Source organism: Salvelinus alpinus, chromosome 23 (genome assembly GCF_045679555.1).
Source record: "Salvelinus alpinus chromosome 23, SLU_Salpinus.1, whole genome shotgun sequence".
NCBI classification, from domain to species: Eukaryota; Metazoa; Chordata; class Actinopteri; order Salmoniformes; family Salmonidae; genus Salvelinus; species Salvelinus alpinus.
In genome coordinates, this window is record NC_092108.1 from 12,977,010 (window position 1) to 12,995,807 (window position 18,798).

The 18,798-nt window shown below is 47.4% G+C and overlaps 1 protein-coding gene across 2 annotated transcripts in view; it reads left to right on the plus strand.

Moving 5' to 3' along the window:
• Positions 1–18,798, plus strand: part of kcnab1b (potassium voltage-gated channel subfamily A regulatory beta subunit 1b) — a 75,371-nt gene that overhangs the window by 46,656 nt on the left and 9,917 nt on the right. For both annotated transcript variants that reach the window (XM_071361028.1, XM_071361029.1), the window contains exons 6-8: positions 1,320–1,364; positions 4,203–4,246; positions 12,123–12,209. In XM_071361028.1, coding sequence (XP_071217129.1) covers positions 1,320–1,364; positions 4,203–4,246; positions 12,123–12,209 — 176 coding nt within the window. The remainder of the gene's footprint in view (positions 1–1,319; positions 1,365–4,202; positions 4,247–12,122; positions 12,210–18,798) is intronic.

An 18,798-nucleotide genomic window follows, 5' to 3' on the forward strand; every position in this document is an offset into this window, starting at 1 on the left:
TAACCCCTTTAGATTTGTGTGTATTAGGTAGTTGTTGGGGAATTGTTAGATTACTTGTTAGATATTACTGCACTGTCAGAACTCGAAGCACAAGCATTTCGCTACACTTGCATTAACATCTGCTAACCATGTGTATGTGACCAATAAAATCTGATTTGATTTGTGTGTGGGTGTGTACACCCTGTGTGTGTTGCGTGCTTACATGCGTGCGGTGGTTTTGCCTGGGAGACAGCTAACAAATGCTAATCTACTGTAAATCAAAACACACAGCTTTATATCAGATCCATCACCAATATAACTCATCCACCAATCAGCTAACTAGGTCTGCAGCAGTAACCATGGCAATCAGAGGAGAGTTGGTTGAGTGTTCTCGGCTATGTGAAGGCTCGGCGGCGGCCTCATATTGATCTCATACATTTACGCTGCTACATTTCTCCACTGTACACTTCATAGACGTTTCACTCTCCGGTTGTTCAGTTCACGCCGGTTCAGTGCCTCCCACTGCACTTCAGTTCACACCGGTTCAGTGCCTCCCACTGCACTTCAGTTCACGCCGGTTCAGTGCCTCCCACTGCAACTCCGGGTGTTAAATATTAAACATTAAACAGTCGAGCGATGGGGATTTGACTTTCAGTTGAGTTGATACACTGTATCCTATCAAAGTTCTGAGAAAGTCTCCCAGAATACTTTTCTTCATACTTGAACAGCATGTGTAAAAAGCTAAAGGATCAATACTGTTTCCTCTACAGTGTAAAGACAGACTACCAGAAGGCTATTGATATTATATACCTAAATTATATTATATACCTAAATCATATTATATACCTAAATCATATTATATACCTAAATCATATTATATACCTAAATTATATTATATACCTAAATTATAGTATATACCCTAAGTGATATTATATACCTAAATGATATTATATACCTAAATGATATTATATACCCTAAGTGATATTATATACCTAAATGGTATTATATACCTCAATGATATTATATACCTAAATGATATTATATACCCTAAGTGATATTATATACCTAAATGATATTATATACCTAAATGATATTATATACCCTAAGTGATATTATATACCTAAATCATATTATATACCTAAATCATATTATATACCCTAAGTGATATTATATACCTAAATGATATTATATACCTAAATGATATATACCCTAAGTGATATTATATACCTAAGTGGGATAAGAATGTCCATATGTCTTTCTAATCTTTATCTTTCTCTCCGTCTAATTTCTCTGTCCGTCTGTCTGTCTGTACATCTTTATGTCTGCCTGTCTTCCTGTAGGAGATCCAGTCTGGTGATCACCACCAAGCTCTACTGGGGTGGAAAGTAAGTATCTGCCTCCTCAGACGATGGGAGAATCTCAATAGCATTTCCTTGACTCCTCGGATCTTTACACTTGCCTCCTTCACTTGCCTCTGACCTTCTCAGCCAATGGGTTTTGAGAGGAGGCGAGGAGAAATGATGCTATAAATCATCAAGGAAATGCATTTGAGATTCTCCCCTTCAGAGCATCATACCAATGAAAAAGTGTTGACTAATCTCCACCATTGTTTTACAAAAATAGTTATGTTTCAGAGCTGAGTACTGTTGATCTGAGTTAGTCTCTTCCTCCTCATTGACATGTCTGTACTGAATCTGTCGTAATATGGACACTGTACTGTCTGAGTTCTGTCTGTGCTCAGTCTGAGTTCTGTCTGGGTTCTGTCTGAATTCTGTCTGAGTTCTGTCCGTGCTCAGTCTGAGTTCTGTCTGGGTTCTGTCTCTGTGTTTTTCCCGAGTTCTGTCCGAGTTCTTTCTGGATTCTGTCTGGAAAATTGCAGCAACAACAGGGTGATCAAATTAGGATACGGCATCTGTACAATGAATTAGGTTGTTATCTGAGATTTGCGCACATACTCAGGTCAAAAATAGTGCAGTATAAGATAGGGTATAAAGAGTGTGTTGATATAACGGTAATATTGTCAAAATTCTGCTTGTAGGGTATAAATACAGTATAGATCCGGTATAATTTGAAACTCAGCCAGCTATATCTTTAAAGTATTATAGTGGTTCTGTGGTGACACAGCCCTCTCCACTATGGACCAGATTAAAGGGAGAGGGAGAGAGAGACGGAGAGAGAGGCGGAGAGAAACGGGAGGGAGAGAGAGAGAGAAAAAGAGTGAGAGAGAAAAGCAAATGAGAGAGAGAGAGGGAGGGATGCAGAGAGTGAGAGAGAGAGGCATGATTAACAAGCAGCCTGGCAGTCTTTTAGGGGTCCGACGAGGCTCTCTCTGACTGCTGGAGGAACCGATAACATAGCAGAGAATAAAACAAAGAAATTAACTCTCTCGCTCTCTGTGAACCAGGCTGACTGGCCCCCACATCACATCACAGAGGGAAGGGGGAGAGAGGGAAGGGTGAGGAGGGGAGAAAGGGAAGGGGGAGACAGGGAGAGAGGGGAGAGAGGGAAGGGGGGGAGGGAGAGAGGGAAGGGGGAGAGGGAGAGAGGGAAGGGGGAGAGGGGAGAGAGGGAAGGTGGAGAGGGGAGAGAGGGAAGGGTGAGGAGGGGAGAAAGGGAAGGGGGAGAGAGGGAGAGAGGGGAGAGAGGGAAGGGGGAGAGGGAGAGAGGGAAGGGGGAGAGGGGAGAGAGAGGGAAGGTGGAGAGGGGAGAGAGAGGGAAGGGGGAGAGGGGGGAGAGAGGGAAGGGGGAGAGGGGAGAGAGGGAAGGGGGAGAGGGGAGAGAGGGAAGGTGGAGAGGGGAGAGAGAGGGAAGGGGGAGAGGGGAGAGAGGGAAGGGGAGAGGGGAGAGGGGAGAGAGGGAAGGTGGAGAGGGGAGAGAGAGGGAAGGGGAGAGGGGAGAGAGGGAAGGGGGAGAGGGGCAAGGGGAGAGGGAATGAGGAGAGGGGAGAGAGGGAAGGGGGAGAGGGGAGAGAGGGAAGGGGGAGAGGGGCAAGGGGAGAGAGGGAAGGGGTAAATGGGAGAGAGGGAAGGGGGAGAGGGGCAAGGGGAGAGAGGGAAGGGGTAAAGGGGAGAGAGGGAAGGGGGAGTATAAATAAAAAGATAAGTGAGGAGTAGGGAAGGAAAGAAAGAAAGACAAGGAAGGAAAGAAAGACAAGGAAGGCAAGAGCGTGTTAAAGAGAGAGGAGGAGAGCGAGAGACAGGGAGAGCGAGGCGAATGGGGAACGAGAGAGAGAAGAAAGAGAGAACGACAGGGGCAAGATAGATGGTTATGGGGGAAGGGATGGTAGATGATGGACAGGGGGAAGATGGTTATGGGGAAAGGGATGGTAGATGATGGACAGGGGGAAGATGGTTATGGGGAAAGGGATGGGTAGATGATGGACAGGGGGAAGATGGTTATGGGAGAAGGGATGGGTAGATGATGGACAGGGGGAAGATGGTTATGGGAGAAGGGATGGGTAGATGATGGACAGGGGGAAGATGGTTATGGGAGAAGGGATGGGTAGATGATGGACAGGGGGAAGATGGTTATGGGGAAAGGGATGGGTAGATGATGGACAGGGGGAAGATGGTTATGGGGAAAGGGATGGTAGATGATGTGATACCGGCGCTGACAGTGTGTCATTGAATCAGACATCCACAATAGATTACAGGGATCGCAACACTGATAGACAGAAGCAAACATGTGTTTTGTAGTTGCTGATGCTTCCCAGAGCAAATTGTACAGATTTACAGTAGGATCTTAATTTGATCACCCTGTTGCAGGAGAACTTGTAGTGCATTTGAGTTTTAAAAAAGCTTCTAAAGTTTGTAATTTACACTTTCAAATGTCATACTTAATGGATCAACCGCAAAAAAAACCAATGAATTATAATCCACATGTCCTGTTGCTGCAGGATTATTCTCCTGTATTTGTGTCTCTTGTCTTTTCAGCTATTTGTAGGCATCTTGTTGGCTGGCGGGACCAGTTCAATGATCTAATCAGTTTCTCCTGTGTATACTTTTCTGTGTGTTTATCACAGGAGGCTGGTGGCACATTCATTGGGGAGGACATGCTCGTGGTAATAGCTGGAGCAGAATAGGTGGAATGGTCTCAAATACATCAAACACATGGTTTACAGGTGTTTGATGCCACTCCATGCTCTGTTCTGGACATTATTATTGTCCGTCCTCCCCTCAGCAGCCTCCAATGATGTGTATATTCACTTATATGTTATTTTCCAGAGCCGAAACCGAGAGAGGACTCAACAGGAAGCACATCATTGAAGGTAAACTGTCTGATTTCCTCTCCTCCTCTTCCATCTGTCTGGTCCTTCACATAAATCCATGCCCCAGTTCACCTCTATAATCCCCCCCCTTTTCATCTCTCCTCCTCCTGTTCTCCCCCCTCTTTCTACCACAGTTCCCTTGTGATTCATTTCCTCCAGTGCGCTCCGTTGATCTTGACCTCCTCTTTTGAAGTACCTGTATGTCGCTCAGGGTCGGATGTCTCTGGGAGATTGAGTTGGTTCATTTGTAAAGCCTTTGTTTGTTTGTTTGTTTTTGTGGAAGCAGTCTCTAATATGATAGACCATGGACATAAGCACTCAAAGTCAAATCAAAGTTTATTTGTCACGTGCGCCGAATACAACAGGTGTAGACCTTACAGTGAAATGTTTACTTACAAGCCCTAACCAACAGTGCAATTTTTAAGTACAAACTAGGTATTAGGTGAACAATAGATAAGTAAAGACATACAAAAAAAAATTAAACTGTAAAATGACAGTAAAAATAACAGTAGTGAGACTATATACAGGTGGTACCGGTACAGAGTCAATGTGGAGGCTATATACAGGTGGTACCGGTACAGAGTCAATGTGGAGGCTATATACAGGTGGTACCGGTACAGACTCAATGTGGAGGCTATATACAGGTGGTACCGGTACAGAGTCAATGTGGAGGCTATATACAGGTGGTACCGGTACAGACTCAATGTGGAGGCTATATACAGGTGGTACCGGTACAGACTCAATGTGGAGACTATATACAGGTGGTACCGGTACAGACTCAATGTGCGGGAGCACCGGTTAGTCGGGCTAATTGAGGAAATATGTACATGTAGGTATAATTAAAGTGACTATGCATAGATGATAAACAGAGAGCAGCAGCGTAAAAGTGGGGTTTGACCGTTGGGAGGTGGCGGGACACAATGCAAATAGTCCGGGTAGCCAATGTGCGGGGGCACCGGTTGGTCGGGCTAATTGACGTAATATGTACATGAATGTATCAAGGTACAAGGCGAGACCCAGATACAGACACAGGAGGCAGATGGTTTGAGTCTTTGATATTTATTAATAATCCAAAAAGGGGTAGGCAAGAGAATGGTCATGGACAGGCAAAAGGTCAAAACCAGATCAGAGTGGTACAGTGTGGCAGACAGGCTCGAGATCAGGGCAGGCAGAATGGTCAGGCAGGCGGGTACAGAGTCCAGGAGGTACAGTGTGGCAGACAGGCTCGAGATCAGGGCAGGCAGAATGGTCAGGCAGGCGGGGACAGAGTCCAGAAAACAGGCAAGGGTCAAAACCGGGAGGACTAGAAAAAGGAGAATGCAAAAAGCAGGAGAACGGGAAAACCGCTGGTTGACTTGGAAACATACAAGATGAAACTGGCACATACAACATACAAAACTGGCACAGAGAGACAGGAAACACAGGGATAAATACACTGGGGAAAACAAGCCACATCTGGAGGAGGTGGAGACAATCACAAGGGCAGGTGAAACAGATCAGGGCGTGACAGAATGTATAGTGAAAGTGACTATGCAGAGATGATAAACAGAGAGTAGCAACAGCGCAAAAGAGGGGTTGGCGGGGGGGTGCAAATAGTCCGGGTAGCCATTTGATTACTTGTTCAGGAGTCTTATGGCTTGGGGGTAAAAGCTGTTGGTACCGCTTGCCATGCGGTAGTAGAGAGAACAGTCTTTGACTGGGGTGTCTGGGGTCTTTGACAATTTTTAGGGCCTTCCTCTGACATGCCTAGTATAGAGGTCCTGGATGGCAGGAAGCTTGGCCCCAGTGATGTACTGGGCCGTACGCACTACCCTCTGTAGTGCCTTGCGGTCGGAGGCCGGGCAGTTGCCGTACCAGGCAGTGATGCAACCAGTCAGGATGCTCTCGATGTTGCAGCTGTAGAACCTTTTGAGGATCTGAGGACCCATGCCAAATAATTTCTCCTGAGGGGGAATGGGTTTTGTCGTGCCTTCTTCATGACTGGCTTGGTGTGTTTGGACCTTTCTAGTTGGTTGGTGATGTGGACACCAAGGAACTTGAAGCTCTCAACCTGCTCCACTACAGCCCCGTCGATGAGAATGGGGACGTGCTCGCTCCTCCTTTTCCTGTAGTCCACAATCATCTCCTTTTTCTTGATTACGTTGAGGGATAGGTTGTTATTCTGGCACCACCTGGCCAGGTCTCTGACTTCCTCCCTATAGGCGGTCTCATCGTTGTCAGTGATCAGGCCTACCACTGTTGTGTCGTCTGCAAACTTAATGATGGTTTGGAGTCGTGCCTGGCCATGCAGTCGTGGGTGAACAAGGAGTACAGGAGGGGACTGAGCATGCACCCCTGAGGGGCTCCAGTGTTTAGGATCAGCATGGCAGATGTGTTGCTACCTACCCTCACCACCTGTGGGCAGCCCGTCAGGAAGTCCAGGATCCTGTTGCAGAGGGTGTTTAGTCCCAGGATCCTTAGCCTAGTGATGAGCTTTGAGGGCACTATGGTGTTGAACGCTGAGCTGTCGTCAATCAATAGCATTCTCACATAGGTGTTCCTTTTGTCCATGTGGGAAAGAGCTGTGTGGAGTGCAATAGAGATTGCATTATCTGTGGATCTGTTTGAGCTGTATGCAAATTGGAGTGGGTCTAGGGTTTCTGGGATAATGGTGTTAATGTGAGCCATTACCAGCCTTTCAAAGCACTTCATGGCTATGGAAGTGAGTGCTACGGGTCTGTAGACATTTAGGCAGGTTACCTTAGTGCTCTTGGGCACAGGGACTATGGTGGTCTGCTTGAAGCATGTTGGTATAACAGACTCAATCAGGGTCAGCACATGCCCGGAGCACACGTCCTGGTAATGCGTCTGGCCCAGTGGCCTTGTGAATGTTGACCTGTTTAAATGTCTTACTCACCTCGTCTATGGAGAGCGTGATCACACAGTCATCCAGAACAGCTGATGCTCTCATGCATGCCTCAGTGTTGCTTGCCTCGAAGCGAGCATAGAAGTGATTTAGCTCGTCTGATAGGCTCGTGTCACTGGGCAGCTCACGGCTGTGCTTCCCTTTGTAGTCTGTAATAGTGTGCAGGCCCTGCCACATCCGACGAGCATCGGAGCCGGTGTAGTACGATTCAATCTTAGTCCTGTATTGGCGCTTTGCCAATTGATGCTTTGGCGCTTTGCCTGTTTGATGGTTCGTCTGAGGGCTTCCGGGTTAGAGCTTCCGGGTTAGAGTCCCGCTCCTTGAAAGCGGCATGAGGTTGCCTGTAATCCATGGCTTCTGGTTGGGGTATGTAAGTACAGTCACTGTGGGGACGATGTCATCGATGCACTTATTGATGAAGCCAGTGACTGATGTGGTGTACTCCTCAATGCCATCGGAAGAATCCGGGAAAATCTTCCAGTCTGTGCTAGCAAAACAGTCCTGTAGTTTAGCATCTGCTTCATCTGACCACTTTTTTGTAGACCGAGTCACTGGTGCTTCCTGATTTAATTTTTGCTTGTAAGCGGGAATCAGGAGAATATAATTATGGGGGGGAGATGGAGTGGGGTCTGAGACTAGCAGGGATGGGAGCGGGGTCTGAGACTGGCAGAGATGGAGTGGGGTCTGAAACTGGCAGAGATGGAGTGGGGTCTGAGACTGGCAGGGATGGAGTGGAGTCTGAGACTGGCAGGGATGGGAGTGGGGTCTGAGACTGGCAGAGATGGAGTGGGGTCTGAGACTGGCAGAGATGGAGCGGGGTCTGAGACTGGCAGAGATGGAGTGGGGTCTGAGACTGGCAGGGATGGGAGTGGGGTCTGAGACTGGCAGAGATGGAGTGGGGTCTGAGACTGGCAGGGATGGAGTGGGGTCTGAGACTGGCAGAGATGGAGCGGGGTCTGAGACTGGCAGAGATGGAGTGGGGTCTGAGACTGACAGGGATGGGAGTGGGGTCTGAGACTGGCAGAGATGGAGTGGGGTCTGAGACTGGCAGGGATGGAGTGGGGTCTGAGACTGGCAGGGATGGAGTGGGGTCTGAGACTAGCAGGGATGGGAGCGGGGTCTGAGACTGGCAGAGATGGAGTGGGGTCTGAGACTGGCAGGGATGGAGTGGGGTCTGAGACTGGCAGAGATGGAGCGGGGTCTGAGACTGGCAGAGATGGAGTGGGGTCTGAGACTGACAGGGATGGGAGTGGGGTCTGAGACTGGCAGAGATGGAGTGGGGTCTGAGACTGGCAGGGATGGAGTGGGGTCTGAGACTGGCAGAGATGGAGCGGGGTCTGAGACTGGCAGGGATGGAGTGGGGTCTGAGACTGGCAGGGATGGAGTGGGGTCTGAGACTAGCAGGGATGGTTTCCTTTTTGCTTATTTCCTTATACAGCTGACTCGGTGCGGTCTTAGTGCCAGAGTCCTTCTGTGGTGGTAAATAAACAGCCACGAAAAAAATATATGAAAACTCTCTTGGCAAATAGTGTGGTCTACAGCTTATCATGAGATACTCTACTTCAGGCGAGCAAAATCTGGAAGTCCCTCTGGACCCCTGTATCCATATCTTTGTGTCATGTTCTCTCCTCTCCTCTCCAAGCCATCCCTTCCTCTCCTTTCCTTTCCTTTAATTTCCTCTCCTCTCTTCTCCTTCTCTCTCCTCCCCTCTGTCTTATCCTCTCATCTCCTGTCCTCTCCTTACCTCTCCTATTTACCCTCTCAGTTCCTCCAGTCTCCTATTTTAGTATTTTTCTGGGATTATACAAACTCACCCTGACACCCAGACACTGTGTATATACACACGCTACCCCAATTCAATTCTCTGATCCAGCCCAACAGCGTCCTGTCCACGGCACAATGCCTGCACCTCTCCTGCAGTGACTCAGCACTCTCATATAGTATTAACATTCATGTCAGCTTCTAACTTCCCCCCCAAGGAAGAACAGAGTAATATGTTTACAAAGAGAGGGGGAGGGAAAGAGAGAGAGAGAGGAAGAGAGGAAGAGAGGGAGAGAGGGAGATAGGGAGGGAGGGAGGGAGGGAGAGAGGGAGAGAGGGAGGGAGAGGGGGAGAGGGGGAGAGGGAGGGAGAGCGACAGAGAGAGAGAGAGAGAGACACAGAGACAGACAGACAGACAGACAGACAGACAGACAGACAGACAGACAGACAGACAGACAGACAGACAGGGGCATTTTAGAACGGCATTGGTTGATGTGGTTGTTTGTTGGTGGTTTTACTGTATGTATTGATTGACAGAGGACTGAATCCTAATTTTAAAAAGTCATTTTACATTTTTGTTTACTAATTGATGGAGTTCTTGACAAGAGTAGAGTGATTGACAGGCTCTGAGAGTGAGACAGTATTGTTGTCAAGGTTTTAAACAGGACATAGTTGTTTTCCTCCTTTATCCACCAATAGGATGCCTTTTATTTATTCTCCTTCTATCCCCTCTCCAACCACCCACTTCCTCGCCTGATCAGTGAGACGGAGAAAAGTGCAAGTCATGTGTGTGTGTGTGTGTGTGTGTGTGTGTGTGTGTGTGTGTGTGTGTGTGTGTGTGTGTGTGTGTGTGTGTGTGTGTGTGTGTGTGTGTCACTTCAGAGCCTTAAAAGTGGCTAATCGCTGAGACAAAGGAGACAGAGAAATGTGCAAGTCATGGCAGCACAGAGCAGAGCTGGCTCAGATTAGGCGTACGTGCGTGCATGTGTGTGTGTGTAGTAGGTGTTCTTGGGATTACCAGGCTGGAGATGACAGGACAGGGATTAAGATGTGTGGATGGTGACAGGGGAGAGAACGACTCCCTGGGATTAACTCTGAAGACTTTAACTAATCTCACACACACTTAGGTGTACACACACACACACACACACAAATATATACACATAAACACTCTTACGAACACACAGATGTACACACTTAGGGACACCTATACCTCCTCCCTTTGTCTTTCTTGTCTTCCATCCTCTCCTCTCCATCCTTTCATCTCGGTCTCCTCCTCTCCATCCTTTCATCTCGGTCTCCTCTCTTCCTCTCCTCTCCATCCTTTCATCTCTGTCTCCTCTCTTCCTCTCCTCCTCTCCATACTTTCATCTCGGTCTCCTCTCTTCCATCCTCTCCTCTCCATCCTTTCATCTCGGTCTCCTTTCTTTCTCTCTCTCCATCCTTTCATCTCGGTCTCCTCTCTTCCTCTCCTCCTCTCTATCCTTTCATCTCGGTCTCTCTTCCTCTCCTCCTCTCCATCCTTTCATCTCGGTCTCCTCTCTTCCTCTCCTCTCCATCCTTTGATCTCTGTCTCCTCTCTTCCTCTCCTCTCTCCATCCTTTCATCTCGGTCTCCTCTCTTCCTCTCCTCCTCTCCATCCTTTCATCTCGGTCTCCTCTCTTCCTCTCCTCCTCTCCATCCTTTCATCTCGGTCTCCTCTCTTCCTCTCCTCCTCTCTATCCTTTCATCTCGGTCTCCTCTCTTCCTCTCCTCCTCTCCATCCTTTCATCTCGGTCTCCTCTCTTCCTCTCCTCTCCATCCTTTCATCTCGGTCTCCTCTCTTCCTCTCCTCCTCTCCATCCTTTCATCTCGGTCTCCTCTCTTCCTCTCCATCCTTTCATCCCGGTTTCCTCTCTTCCTCTCCTCCTCTCCATCCTTTCATCTCGGTCTCCTCTCTTCCTCTCCTCCTCTCCATCCTTTCATCCCGGTTTCCTCTCTTCCTCTCATCCTCTCCATCCTTTCATCCCGGTCTCCTCTCTTCCTCTCCTCCTCTCCATCCTTTCATCCCGGTCTCCTCTCTTCCTCTCCTCCTCTCTATCCTTTCATCCCGGTCTCCTCTCTTCCTCTCCTCCTCTCCATCCTTTCATCCCGGTTTCCTCTCCTCTGTCAGTGTTTATGAATGGAGCTGAGCTGACATACTGTTTCACAATACCTCATTCATATCTCCCCCTCATCCCTCTACCCCCTCATCCCTTTCTCCTCTCAGTATTCAAACAGAAAAACTTTAAAAGGACAATCTGCAGTTGCTACATACATTTTGGATTTATAAAGTAATGATATTGAATCTTGAAGATATAACTTATAAATGCCTCATGAGCTTAGTTTAACTGTCGTACCTCAAGCTTATTTAAATACAATGTTTGTAAACAAAGTAAATGTAAACATACTATATAGCCTCAAAAAATATATATATCATGGATGGTCATTGAATCCATAGCTTTGTGGTTACATTTCTTCAGCCCCATCCCTCAGCTTTTTCTGTGGGGAGTCGTTTTGTTATTGTTTCAACTGCTGATTGACGCTTTTATCTGACTGGATGATAGCGACAGAGGGGGAAAGGTCTCCGAACCTTCTCTCACTTTCTCCGGGGCTTGTGGTTTTCTGTAACCGCAGGTTTCTAACATGTGTCCACTTCCTTCTTTCTCTCACTCCCCCTCTCTCCCCCTTTCTCCCCCTTTCTCCCCACCACACTCCCCCTCTCTCCCCACCACACTCCCCCTCTCTCCCCACCACACTCCCCCTCTCTCCCCACCACACTCCCCCTCTCTCCCCCTTTCTCCCCACCACACTCCCCCTCTCTCCCCACCACACTCCCCCTCACTCCCCCTCTCTCCCCCTTTCTCCCCACCACACTCCCCCTCTCTCCCCACCACACTCCCCCTCACTCCCCCTCTCTCCCCCTTTCTCCCCACCACACTCCCCCTCTCTCCCCACCACACTCCCCCCTCACTCCCCCTCTCTCCCCCTTTCTCCCCACCACACTCCCCCTCTCTCCCCACCACACTCCCCCTCTCTCCCCCTCTCTCCCCTCCTCCCTCTCCCTCTCCCTCTTTCCACCCACCCTCCTCCCTCCTCCCTCTCTCTCCCCCTCTCTCCCTCTTTCCACCCACCCTCCTCCCTCTCCCTCTCTCCACCCACCCTCCTCTCTCTCCCTCTCTCTGTCCCCAGGTCTGAGGAGCTCCCTACAGAGGATGCAGCTGGAGTACGTAGATGTTGTGTTTGCAAACCGGCCCGACAGCAACACTCCCATGGAGGGTGAGTGACCTGGCAGAGATGGAGTGGGGTCTGAGACTGGCAGAGATGGAGTGGGGTCTGAGACTGGCAGAGATGGAGTGGGGTCTGAGACTGGCAGGTATGGGAGTGGGGTCTGAGACTGGCAGGGATGGAGTGGGGGCTGAGACTGGCAGGAATGGAGTGGGGGCTGAGACTGGCAGGGATGGAGTGGGGTCTGAGACTGGCAGGGATGGAGTGGGGGCTGAGACTGGCAGAGATGGAGTGGGGTCTGAGACTGGCAGGGATGGAGTGGGGGCTGAGACTGGCAGAGATGGAGTGGGGGCTGAGACTGGCAGGAATGGAGTGGGGGCTGAGACTGGCAGAGATGGAGTGGGGTCTGAGACTGGCAGGGATGGAGTGGGGGCTGAGACTGGCAGGGATGGAGTGGGGTCTGAGACTGGCAGGAATGGAGTGGGGGCTGAGACTGGCAGGGATGGAGTGGGGTCTGAGACTGGCAGGGATGGAGTAGGGGCTGAGACTGGCAGGGATGGAGTGGGGTCTGAGACTGGCAGGGATGGAGTGGGGTCTGAGACTGGCAGGGATGGAGTGGGGGCTGAGACTGGCAGGAATGGAGTGGGGGCTGAGACTGGCAGGGATGGAGTGGGGGCTGAGACTGGCAGGGATGGAGTGGGGGCTGAGACTGGCAGGGATGGAGTGGGGGCTGAGACTGGCAGGGATGGAGTGGGGGCTGAGACTGGCAGGGATGGAGTGGGGGCTGAGACTGGCAGGAATGGAGTGGGGTCTGAGACTGGCAGAGATGGAGTGGGGGCTGAGACTGGCAGAGATGGGAGTGGGGTCTGAGACTGGCAGGGAGGGGAGTGGGGTCTGAGACTGGCAGGGAGGGGAGTGATTGATGGTATTGTGGTTGGTTTACTTTGGCACTAATTTTGTTTTGCTTGCACACACACACACACACACACACACACACACACACACACACACACACACACACACACACACACACACACACACACACACACACACACACACACACACACACACACACACACACACACACACACACACACACACACACAGAGACATTCACATGCACAAACATACAAGCAAACAAACACAAATGAACACACTCACACAGGCATGTACACACAGCATCTCCCCCCTACACACTCTCTCTCTCTCTTTCTCTCTCTGTAACAGAGTGGATCACACAGCTAACTAGCTAAGGATTCCACATTGACTACATCTCTCTATAACCCCCTTCTCTTTCTTGGAGTGGATAGACAGAACCTACTGTTCTGTCTAAGCTCTGATCCTTCTCTCTCCCTCAGCCCCAAACAAGCCACCAGGGGGCCAGACCAATCTGTCAAACCTACAGTACACAGCATGAGCCTGTCACCCAGAGTCGCTGATGATTGTGAGACGGGCCCTACGGCAGAAATGTTCTAAGAAAGATCGCTAGACTGTCTTTGCCCTACAGCCAACACCAGACAATGCTGTCTCTTCAGATGTACCCATACCGTACCAGATACAATACTCATAGATTGACTGATTGGCTGATTGAGAGACATACATGGACGGATAGGTGGGCAGGGCGGTGGGAGGACAGACAGACAGACGCCCAGACATACTTTCTCTCACACACACCCAGCTGTGATACCATAGGCATTCTTATCACTGCCTTCCAGTGCTAACACAGTGACTGAATCACTAGAGTATCACTGCCTTCCAGTGCTAACACAGTGACTGAATCACTAGATTATCAAGGCCTTCCAGTGCTAACACAGTGACTGAATCACTAGATTATCAAGGCCTTCCAGTACTAACACAGTGACTGAATCACTAGAGTATCACTGCCTTCCAGTACTAACACAGTGACTGAATCACTACAGTATCACTGCCTTCCAGTACTAACACAGTGACTGAATCACTAGATTATCACTGCCTTCCAGTACTAACACAGTGACTGAATCACTACAGTATCACTGCCTTCCAGTACTAACACAGTGACTGAATCACTAGAGTATCACTGCCTTCCAGTGCTAACACAGTGACTGAATCACTAGATTATCACTGCCTTCCAGTACTAACACAGTGACTGAATCACTAGAGTATCACTGCCTTCCAGTGCTAACACAGTGACTGAATCACTAGAGTATCACTGCCTTCCAGTGCTAACACAGTGACTGAATCACTAGATTATCACTGCCTTCCAGTACTAACACAGTGACTGAATCACTACAGTATCACTGCCTTCCAGTACTAACACAGTGACTGAATCACTACAGTATCACTGCCTTCCAGTGCTAACACAGTGACTGAATCACTAGAGTATCACTGCCTTCCAGTACTAACACAGTGACTGAATCACTAGAGTATCACTGCCTTCCAGTGCTAACACAGTGACTGAATCACTACATGTATCATGGTTGTACATCATGTGATATTCATCACTACATTAAAGTAAGTTGCTGTCATCAATCATCATATAGAAGATCTGTCTCCTTAATCAGCTGTTGAAGCAAAACAAGGTGATTCACCCATAAAATCCACACGATTAAATCACATGAAACAGGTTAACCCACTATTTACACACTGGCCTCCCCTCCCAACACATGAAAGATTAAGCCACTATTTACACACTGGCCTCCCATCCCAACACATGAAAGGTTAAGCCACTATCTACACACTGGCCTCCCCTCCCAACACATGAAACAGGTTAACCCACTACCTACACACTGACCTCCCCTCCCAACACATGAAACAGGTTAACCCACTACCTACACACTGACCTCCCCTCCCAACACATGAAAAAGGTTAACCCACTATTTACACACTGGCCTCCCATCCCAACACGTGAAACAGGTTAACCCACTACCTACACACTGGCCTCCCCTCCCAACACATGAAACAGGTTAACCCACTACCTACACACTGGCCTCCCATCCCAACACATGAAACAGGTTAACATGACTCTTAATTCATTTTAGGAGATAACCCTCAGGCTTCCTGTAGATTGGTCAATATTAGTGGGGGTTCTTCTGAGCTTTAAACGTCAAGAGCTTCATTCTATATATAGTACAGGAGGCTCAAATTGTTGTTAGCAGCGAATAATTATATGAGATTGTGAGAGATTTCTGTGTGCCTAATGAAATCCCCATGGATGATATTATTATGGGGTGAATGTGCAGATTTCTTTTGAGTGAATCTATTTATTTTTTATTGTGATTGTATTTATGTGTGTGTGTGTGACTACTCACGTCCCACTGGGGGTTGGCTAAGTGAGGTCATTTGTAAAAAATATATCTTTGTTACTATCATTCTCCTCCTTTCTTTCACTCTTCTATTCTTCTCTTCCATATAACATATATATATATATATATATATACATCCACATATACATATATATACATCCACATATACATCCACATATATATATATATATATATATATATACATCCACATATATATACATCCACATATATATACATCTACATACATATATATATTTATACACATATATATACATAGACATATATATATACATCTACATACATATTTTTATTTTTTACCGTTATTTTACCAGGTAAGTTGACTGAGAACACATTCTCATTTGCAGCAACGACCTGGGGAATAGTTACAGGGGAGAGGAGGGGGATGAATGAGCCAATTGTAAACTGGGGAGTATTAGGTGACCGTGATGGTTGAGGGCCAGATTGGGAATTTAGCCAGGACACCGGGGTTAACACCCCTACTCTTACGATAAGTGCCATGGGATCTTTAATGACCTCAGAGAGTCAGGACACCCGTTTAACGTCCCATCCGAAAGACGGCACCCTACACAGAGCAGTGTCCCCAATCACTGCCCTGGGGAATTGGGATCTTTGTTTAGACCAGAGGAAAGAGTGCCTCCTACTGGCCCTCCAACACCACTTCCAGCAGCACCTGGTCTCCCATCCAGGGACTGACCAGGACCAACCCTGCTTAGCTTCAGAAGCAAGCCAGCAGTGGTATGCAGGGTGGTATGCTGCTGGCATATATATACATACTGTATACATCTACATACATATACATCTACATATATATACATCTACATATACATATATATATACATATACATATATATACATATATATATATACATCTATATATACATCTACATCTACATATATATACATATACATCTACATATATATACATCTACATACATATATATATATATATATATATACATATATATACATATACATCTACACATATATATATATATACATGTACATCTACATCTACATATATATACATCTACATATATATACATCTACATATATATTCATATACATCTACATATATATATATATATATATATATATATATATACATATACATCTACATATATATACATCTACATAAATATATATACATACATCTACATCTACATATATATAGAGATATATACATCTACATAAATATATATACATACATCTACATCTACATATATATAGAGATATATACATCTACATAAATATACATACATACATATACATCTACATACATATACATATATATAGAGATATATACATCTACAGTACGCAGAGCGGAGTCAAAGGGCAACACATGTCATTAATACCAAACACTGCCAATAGCATGGTCCGAGTGATACATTGTGAATGATGAAGAACTGGACTGGACAAAGAAGTCTGCAGTGATAGATCAGACGTGGGAGAAATATTCAGCTACTGTTGGAAGACGAATAGAAAATGCTTTGTTGTTATTTAAAACCAGTGTGTTTCAGCATCACAGCCTTCATCATGAGGATAGCAACAGCCTCCTGCACAGTACGCTACTCCTGTAGTATGTATCACTATGGAACTGGTGGTCTAGTAAGAGATCAACTATATGTGTTTCCACGGATCTCTCTTCTTGCACCTATGAGTTTAAGACAGTATTAACACAATATTAACAGGGCCACAAATGGAAACACAAACAGATAAAGATGAAAAGACAGTCAGACAGGTTGACAGGCAGATAGGTTGACAGGGAGATAGGTTAACAGGTTGACAGGCAGACAGGTTAACAGGTTGACAAGTTGACAGTCAGACAGGTTGACAGGCAGATAGGTTAACAAGTTGACAGGCAGACAGGCTGACTGTCAGACAGGCTGACAGGCAGATAGGTTGACAGGCAGATAGATTGACAGGGAGACAGGTTAACATGTTGACAGGCAGACAGGTTGACAGGCAGATAGGTTAACAGGTTGACAGGCAGACAGGTTGACAGGCATATAGGTTAACAGGTTGACAGGCGGACAGGTTGACTCATCAAAAGAAGCATAAACAGGGTTTTTATCCATCCATCTATCCCTCTTTTTCCACCCACCCACCCACCCACCCTCCCTCCCTCCATCCCTCCCTCAGCAGCACAAATAAAACCATATTTTCAGTCCTCTAAACATATCCAATTAATTCACAACACTCTGTATGGAGCCTCTGTATCTATATTCCTGTATCTGTCTGCCCTGGCTTAGTCATTCAGAGAGAGAGATGAGAGGTTGAGATAGATAGAAAGAAAGAAAGACAGAAATAAAGAAAGAGGTAGAAAGAAGGGTAGAGGGTGGATTCCAAGAGAAAGAAAGAGAGACAAATGTGTCCACAAGTGCCTGGAGTGAGGTGAGTGTCTGTCCTTGGTTTGTCATCCTATAAGCCACAGAAGCAGCCAGGCAGGATAGATGCCTCAGTCCCTGTCTCACCCCAGCTTTATTGTGATGGCCTACTGCAGTAGGAATCTCAAGGACAGGCGTCTCACTCTGTTCACAAACACCTGCGTGGAAGGATAAGGCTTAAACTGTCACAGATTCCCCCGGCACTGCTGCTCATTCCCTTCTAGGCGTCACTGAACTGGATCATTACCACCAACCCCGGACTGTCTTCGCTCATTAGGCACACCTGGTTCCCATTTCCCCTGATTAGTATGTGTATATATGTGCCCTCTGTTCCCCATTGTCCTTGTTGATTATTGTTCCATGTCCGTTGGTCTTGTGAGTACCTGTGCTCTGTTGTATCGGCTTGCGTGTTAGTGTGCACTTGTTATTACGGGTCTCGTCCCGTGTAGTGTTATTACGGGTCTCGTCCCGTGTATTGTTATTACGGGTCTCGTCACGTGTATTGTTATTACGGGTCTCGTCCCGTGTATTGTTATTACGGGTCTCGTCCCGTGTATTGTTGTTACGGGTCTCGTCCCGTGTAGTGTTGTTACGGGTCTCGTCCCGTGTATTGTTATTACGGGTCTCGTCCCGTGTATTGTTATTACGGGTCTCGTCCCATGTATTGTTATTACGGGTCTCGTCCCGTGTATTGTTATTACGGGTCTCGTCCCGTGTAGTGTTGTTACGGGTCTCGTCCCGTGTATTGTTGTTACGGGTCTCGTCCCGTGTAGTGTTGTTACGGGTCTCGTCCCGTGTAGTGTTGTTACGGGTCTCGTCCCGTGTAGTGTTGTTACGGGTCTCGTCCCGTGTAGTGTTGTTACGAGTCTCGTCCCATGTATTGTTGTTACGGGTCTCGTCCCGTGTAGTGTTGTTACGGGTCTCGTCCCGTGTAGTGTTACGGGTCTCGTCCCG